The following is an 8,390-nucleotide window of genomic DNA, read 5'->3' as shown; positions in this document are numbered from 1 at the left end:
TGTTATGCTCAGGCGGGAGTGACTAAATTTTAAATTCTGAATTTCAGTGAGAGATCGATGCGGAGGAGACGCTGACTGAGCGGGTGAGTGGCGGCTCCAGTGAGGGGAGATAGAGGACGGGTGACACATAACAGTGGCCGGGGGGAACTAGGGGGTGGTTTACTTACCAAAGTGCGTGATATTACCTGAGACTTATGGGATTAGTAGTCCTACACGCAGAAATGCTAACATAGCTCCCCCTGATGCATGCACCACCCATATCCGATACTTGCTGACTGTTTCCAGTCAGTGGCTCCTATGGTGACATACCCTCCTCAATACTCAGCCATGGGAATGGAGAGTGGCGAAGCAAACAGATAATGGGGGCTTACTAGAGAAAGGGGCATAGGGCGGAGGTGACGAGGACCTCACATTTATGTAGGTGGCTTTCTGTCTTGCAGGTACAATGTCAGTGCGGAGCCCGATGCCCTCTGGTAAGTATCCCCCGTCATTGTTCTAGGACCTCAGTATACAGCAGCACAGATGGCGGGCACTACACATCACAAGAAGACCACCTGCCTGACACTGTGCTGCCCAACCGCCCCGACCCCTCCAGGCACAGAGTCTACAAGACCTTCTCCGGTGTCCTGTGGCACCAAGACTATACCAGCAGATCCATGTCACGGTGTCTGTAGAATCCTGATATTAGAATGTGCATTTTGTGAGTCCAGGTAAACGTTGGAAAAATATAACACAGCCATTCTGACATGGATTATCATTATCAGCACACCAGTGTCATCAGGTCTAAGAGATCGAGTTAATAATATGTGCTGTTTATATTGTAAGATTCGGTGATAAATGAGCTCTAGTTTGTGAGGCAGAATCTCAGTGGACTTACTTCCCAGCACATCCCACAGAGGTTAGATCTGATTGTGATCTGGCATCTCATCACTCTGATTTATTGTTTATATAGCGCCACCATATTCTGCAGCGCTTTACAGATTTTATTACTGTGATTAAAGGGAGCCTGTCAGCTGCTACATACTGCCCAAACTGTGTGCAACATGTATCAGCCACTGGCTGTCGCGTCCCAGCCATGAATGTAATCGCTGCTACCGGGGCTGAATCGGGATCCTGGTGGCTTCTCCCTGCTCGCTGACGGTGATTGGCTAGTCTGTGGCTATATGCTCACATAGGCAGAGGCGTGCCAGTCACTGTCAGCGGGTGTGGAGAAGTCAGGTGTGTTTTTCCATGGCTGGGATACTACAGCCGGTGGCTGAGACATGGTGCACACAGTTTGGGCAGCGTGCATCAGCTGACACGTACCATTTAGTGCATACATGAACCCCACTATTGCTCTATACGTTAAAAAATGTGAGGTACTTGGTTAACATCTTTTAGTTAGTAAAAAAAAAAAAGCATCAGTCATCCAACCAGTCTGAGGTGACCTCATTGGATGGTCCCTAACTAATTACTGTTAGGGACCATCCATATTGAGGTCACCTTGTTGTGGTTTGATGTCTTTTACACTTTTTTACAAAAAATGTCATCAGTCGTGTATCAGACACTAGCTGCACGATTTCAGCCCTATGTGTGTTTGACTCTGTGGCGTTTTAGAGAAAGACATTCTCTGAAAGCCACCCGCTGCCCTTGAGTGATGGGTCTCTCCTTGCAGGCATGTATATGGAGAGACATGCCACTCCAGGGCAGCGGGTATGCAGAACCCTCCAGGGATCCGCCTGTCTGACTAGTCTCCAGCGGCTCCTAAAGTATGTTTTTCTCTCAAACGCCGCATCATTTAAAACACGGGGAGAACATACAATCTCCTTGCGATGTTGTCCTTGGTGGGACTTGAACCCAGAACTCCTACACTGCACGGCTGCAGTGCTATCCACTGTGCCACCGTGCTGCCTTGACTCAGAAGAGGAGTGGATCGGGGCTGGATTCTGAAAAAGATGGTGATCGATGAGTATGTTACCACACTTGAACTACAGCACACTACACTAACATGTATGGCCATTAACACTGCAGTTTCTCCTATGTTCAGTGGCCCCGTCGGGCCTCACGTCTGATCTCCATAAAATGGGATTCGGGTGTTGCCACCTACGGTTCAGTTGACTCTAATGGTGAAGACTGAGTCACCGCGTGCTCTGTCGTGCATCATTTTAGGCCGTATACACATGCTGGGGGCTGACAGATCACTTGACATTACAGGCCCAAAGCACGAAACGTTTCTGATGATAACACGTCTCTTGCTAGATACTGACAGGTGCAGTGTTGTGGACTGGATAAAACAATATATGCAACCTTACATGGTCGCCATTGCTGCACCCAATGTCATTAGACTCTTCATGCTTTGGGCCTATCACTTCTACTATTGCTCCATATTTGCTGGTACGGTTGGATGTTTGTGGTAACAGAAAAAGTCAAGGAAAAAACAAAATCCAGCTCACCATACCGACATTCCCAAGAGCTCGGAGCACGGAACCGCTGTGTCAGGGCGTGGACGAACAGGAAAGAGAAGGAGATCCAGCTCAACGAAATAGTGAAAAATCCATAATTTATTTCACTTAAAATATAGTGAAAGGACAAAACATCAGCATACAGAAAAATTAAAACCAAGGTCAACGCGTTTCCGGTGACTAAGCACCCTTAATCATGATACCTGGTACAAGACATGTCTATACTTTTATACTAGTATCCGATCATCACTCCAGTGTTGCAATTGGTAGAATTGTCTAATCAAGCAAAAATAGGCACACATGATAATGGAAGCAAGACAAGCTTGATGGAAAGACAAAAACAAATGTTTTAGCTAAACAGAAATGCAGCTAAAACATTTGTTTTTGTCTTTCTATCAAGCTTGTCTTGCTTCCATTATCATGTGTGCCTATTTTTGCTTGATTAGACAATTCCACCAATTGCAACACTGGAGTGATGATCGGATACTAGTATAAAAGTATAGACATGTCTTGTACCAGGTATTATGATTAAGGGTGCGTAGTCACCGGAAACGCGTTGACCTTGGTTTTAATTTTTTTGTATGCTGATGTTTTGTCCTTTCACTATATTTTAAGTGAAATAAATTATGGATTTTTCACTATTTCGTTGAGCTGGATCTCCTTCTCTCAACAGAAAAAGTCACCACTTCTGCATTTGTCTTAAGGTCGACATGTTGAAAGGGGCATGACGTTGGACAGAAGGAAAACAATCAGCTTTACCGGAAAGTCGTTCTACCTTGATCTTCCCCATAACAAACAGACGCAACTCCTGACTAAAGCCATATGTCGCCTGGGTGGGGTGAGTAAAGGGGTCTCCATTCAGGATTATTGGCCGTCTACATGTCCCTGTTAATGTCATTGGCTGATTTGACGTCTGCATATCCTATTGCATTTGTTCTATAAGTTTCAATCGGTAAAGTGCAGATAGCCAGAGCTCAAACCTGCAAGTATGACCTTAGCAGTAGTGCGCTGTGCCACCATCTGTACATACAATTTTACTTATAGTAGATTTATTCTAAGTGGTTGTGCCTTCGGAGTTGAGATCTGCCGAAGGGACCTGCTTGTTCAGTGTCTGCAAAGTTGATAAATGCGATTGCAATGCTGGCCGCCTAGAAATGTTCGGATGATTATATCAGAAGCTGTTAAAGCTTCACCAATCTTCATCTTAATGTTTTTACTTGAAGATGTTTGCATTTTCTATTCTTGTGTTTGCAAATGTGGCAACCAGGTTCAATACGATATTGGTCATCATTAGCTGAGGAGCTACTGAGAAAGTGACAACAAATGTGATAAATACAGTGGTTGCAATACAAATCACTGTGACTATTTCTGACTTTTCTTTTAGTAATATTTATGGCTATTTTTTTTAACTTTTTTTCTGTACGTTATTCAATTCTTAATCTGTAGCATCTAATTGATAATAAAGCATCACTTCAGTATTTGTTTGTTTTTAAGTGCTGGAGTGTCGTTTTACATATAAGCCCCCTGCCCCTGTTCTTATACTCGCCTTGTGATGGCTTCAGCTTTCACCGACTCCGGTCCTATGCGCTATCTTGTGCCCATAATTCCTGACTGGCCGGTAGTCAGAAGTTACATCACAAGAGCTGAATGCCAGTCTATGAGAGCCAGAACGATTTCCCCATAGAGATGTATTCAAAAGTGACCATGGGCATGAAACAATGGATCTGCTCGTCAGGACACTTTTTTTCACCGGAGACCGACGGGTGCAACGCCACAAAACAATGAAAGTGGTGGCAGGTGAGTATGAGTCAGGGAGCAGGGGAATTACATTTAAAGCACCACTCCAGCAGTGCAATAAAAAAAAACGCTAGTGATTCTTGAAGTAACTTTGTTTCTATACTAATTTGCTTATTGAGTAAGAATCCTGAGTAAGGCGTCATTCATATGTCAGTTTTTCTCATACGAGTTCTACCAATATTTTTGACAGACAGAACTCCTACCAATTACAGTCTATGGAGCTGTTCAAAAGTCCCATTATTTTCGCAGCGTGAGAGGTTCACACAAAGTCACAAAGACATGTTTGATTTTGATCTCACATCCAGCTCTCCAATGCAAGTCTATAGGTCCCTGAAAAAGTCAGACAGCATTTGGATGCCATCTGTTTGGTGTCCTTTTTTCAAATACTGTTTAAAGGGAACCTGTCACCCCCAAAATGGAAGATGAGCTAAGCCCACCAGCATCAGGAGCTTATTCACAGCATTCTGGAATGCTGTAGATAAGCCCCCAATGTATCCGGAAAGGTAAGAAAAATAGGTTAGATTATACTCACCCAGGGGCGATCCCGGTTCTGTTCGGGTCCGATGGGCATCGCGGACCTGTCCGGGGCCTTCCATCTTCTTACGATGACGTCCTCTTCTTGTCTTCCTGCTCCGGCGCAGGCGTACTTTGCCCTGTTTAGGGCAGAGCAAAGTACTGCAGTGCGCAGGTTCCGGGCCTCTCTGACCTTTCCCGGCGCCTGCGCACTGCAGTACTTTGATCTGCCCTCAACAGGGCAAATAAAGTACGCCGGAGCCGCAGCGTGAATACAAGAAGAGGACGTCATCGTAGGAAGATGGGAGGCCCCAAACCGCGACGCCCATCGGACCCGGACCGCCCAGATGAGTATAACCTCTTTTTCTTACCTTTCAGGTTACATCGGGGGCTCATCTACAGCATTACTAAATGCTGTAGAGCAGCCCCTGATGCTGGTTGGCTTAGCTCATCTTCCATTTTGGGGGTGACAGGTTCCCTTTAACCCCTTTACCCCCAAGGGTGGTTTGCACGTCAATGACCAGGCCAATTTTTACAATTCTGACCACTGTCCCTTTATGAGGTTATAACTCCGAAACGCTTCAACGGATCCTGGTGATTCTGACATTGTTTTCTCGTGACATATTGTACTTCATGATAGTGGTAACATTTCTTTGATAGTACCTGCGTTTATTTGTGAAAAAAACGGAAATTTGGCGAAAATTTTGAAAATTTCGCAATTTTCAAACTTTGAATTTTTATGCAATTAAATCACAGAGATATGTCACACAAAATACTTAATAAGTAACATTTCCCACATGTCTCCTTTACATCAGCATAATTTTGGAACCAATTTTTTTTTTTGTTAGGGAGTTATAAGGGTTAAAAGTTGACCAGCAATTTCTCATTTTTACAACACCATTTTTTTTAGGGACCACGTCTCATTTGAAGTCATTTTGAGGGGTCTATATGATAGAAAATGCCCAAGTGTGACACCATTCTAAAAACTGCACCCCTCAAGGTGCTCAAAACCACATTCAAGAAGTTTATTAACCCTTCAGGTGTTTAATAGGAATTTTTGGAATGTTTAAATAAAAATGAACATTTAACTTTTTTACACAAAAAATTTACTTCAGCTCCAATTTGTTTTATTTTACCAAGGGTAACAGGAGAAATTGGACCCAAAAAGTTGTTGTCCAATTTGTCCTGAGTACGCTGATACCCCATATGTGGCAGTAAACCACTGTTTGGGCGCATGGGAGAGCTCGGAAGGGAAGGAGCGCTATTTGACTTTTCAATGCAAAATTGACAGGAATTGAGATGGGACGCCATGTTGCGTTTGGAGAGCCACTGATGTGCCTAAACATTGAAACCCCCCACAAGTGACACCATTTTGGAAAGTAGACCCCCTAAGGAACTTATCTGGATGTGTGGTGAGCACTTTGACCCACCAAGTGCTTCACAGAAGTTTATAATGCAGAACCGTAAAAATAAAAAATCATATTTTTTCACAAAAATTATATTTTTGCCCCCAATTTTTTATTTTTCCAAGGGTAAGAGAAGAAATTGGACCTCAAAAGTTGTTGTCCAATTTGTCCTGAGTACGCTGATACCCCATATGTGGGGGGGAACCACCGTTTGGGCGCATGGGAGGGCTCGGAAGGGAAGGAGCGCCATTTGGAATGCAGACTTAGATGGAATGGTCTGCAGGCGTCACATTGCGTTTGCAGAGCCCCTAATGTACCTAAACAGTAGAAACCCCCCACAAGTGACCCCATATTGGAAACTAGACCCCTCAATGAACTTATCTAGATGTGTTGTGAGAACTTTGAACCCCCAAGTGTTTCACTACAGTTTATAACGCAGAGCCGTGAAAATAAAAAATCTTTTTGTTTTCCCACAAAAATTATTTTTTAGCCCCCAGTTTTGTATTTTCCCAAGGGTAACAGGAGAAATTGGTCCACAAAAGTTGTTGTCCAATTTGTCCTGAGTACGCTGATACCCCATATGTTGGGGTAAACCCCTGTTTGGGCACACAGGAGAGCTCGGAAGGGAAGGAGCACTGTTTTACTTTTTCAACGCAGAATTGGCTGGAATTGAGATCGGACGCCATGTCGTGTTTGGAGAGCCCCTGATGTGCCGAAACAGTGGAAACCCCCCAATTATAACTGAAACCCTAATCTAAACACACCCCTAACCCTAATTCCAACGGTAACCCTAACCACACCTCTAACCCTGACACACCCCTAACCCTAATCCCAACCCTATTCCCAACTGTAAATGTAATCTAAACCCTAACCCTAACTTTAGCCCCAACCCTAACCCTAACCCTAGCGCTAACCCTAACCCTAGCCCTAACCCTAGCCCTAATGGGAAAATGGAAATAAATACATTTTTTTTTTATTTTTCCGTGATGAAGGGGGGTTTGATTTACTTTTATAGCGAGTTTTTTAGCGGATTTTTATGATTGGCAGCCGTCACACACTGAAAGACCCTTTTTATTGCAAAAAATATTTTTTGCAATACCACATTTTGAGAGCTATAATTTTTCCATATTTTGGTTCACAGAGTCATGTGAGGTCTTGTTTTTTGCGGGACGAGTTGACGTTTTTATTGAAAACATTTTTTGGGCACGTGACATTTTTTGATCGCTTTTTATTCCGATTTTTGTGAGGAAGAATGACCAAAAGCCAGCTATTCATGAATTTCTATTGGGGGAGGCGTTTATACCGTTCCGCGTTTGGTAAAATTGATAAATCAGTTTTATTCTTCGGGTCAGTACGATTACAGCGATACCTCATTTATATCATTTTTTTATGGTTTGGCGCTTTTATACGATAAAAACTATTTTATAGAAAAAATAATTATTTTTGCATCGCTTTATTCTCAGGACTATAACTTTTTTATTTTTTTGCTGATGATGCTGTATGGCGGCTCTTTTTTTGCGGGACAATATGACGCTTTCAGCGGTACCATGGTTATTTATATCTGTCCTTTTGATCGCGTGTTATTCCACTTTTTGTTCGGCGGTATGATAATAAAGCGTTGTTTTTTGCCTCGTTTTTTTTTTTTTTTTCTTACGGTGTTTACTGAAGGGGTTAACTAGTGGGACAGTTTTATAGGTCGGGTCGTTACGGACGCGGCGATACTAAATATGTGTACTTTTATTGTTTTTTTGTTTTTTTTTATTTAGATGAAGAAATGTATTTATGGGAATAATTTTTTTTTTTTTTTTTTTCATTATTTTGGAATATTTTTTTTTATTTTTTTTACACATTTTGAAAAATTTTTTTTTACTTTTTTACTTTGTCCCAGGGGGGGACATCACAGATCAGTGATCTGACAGTTTGCACAGCACTCTGTCAGATCACTGATCTGACACGCAGCGCTGCAGGCTTCTCAGTACCTGCTCTGAGCAGGCTCTGTGAAGCCACCTCCCTCCCTGCAGGACCCGGATCCGCGGCCATCTTGGATCCGGGGCTGGAGGGAGCAGGGAGGGAGGTGAGACCCTCGCAGCAACGCGATCACATCGCGTTGCTCCGGGGGTCTCAGGGAAGCCCGCAGGGAGCCCCCTCCCTGCGCGGTGCTTCCCTGCACCGCCGGCACATCGCGATCATCTTTGATCGCGGTGTGCCAGGGGTTAATGTGCCGGGGGCGGTC

At 43.6% G+C, this 8,390-nt stretch overlaps 1 protein-coding gene across 1 annotated transcript in view; it reads left to right on the top strand.

Annotated features, from left to right (window-relative positions):
- The first annotated feature begins 1 nt into the window (after position 1).
- DBF4B (DBF4B-CDC7 kinase regulatory subunit) overlaps positions 2-8,390 on the top strand; it is a 57,016-nt gene continuing 48,627 nt past the window's right edge. Inside the window, exons 1-3 of the mRNA XM_069751396.1 lie at positions 2-83; positions 441-473; positions 3,146-3,279. Of these exons, the coding sequence (XP_069607497.1) occupies positions 446-473; positions 3,146-3,279 (162 nt within the window). The 5' untranslated portion in view covers positions 2-83; positions 441-445. The remainder of the gene's footprint in view (positions 84-440; positions 474-3,145; positions 3,280-8,390) is intronic.

The sequence above is a fragment of the Ranitomeya imitator genome, chromosome 2 (assembly GCF_032444005.1).
Source record: "Ranitomeya imitator isolate aRanImi1 chromosome 2, aRanImi1.pri, whole genome shotgun sequence".
NCBI lineage: Eukaryota > Metazoa > Chordata > Amphibia > Anura > Dendrobatidae > Ranitomeya > Ranitomeya imitator.
The sequence above is the reverse complement of the archived record's forward strand: the minus strand, read 5'-3'. Positions and strand labels throughout refer to the sequence as shown.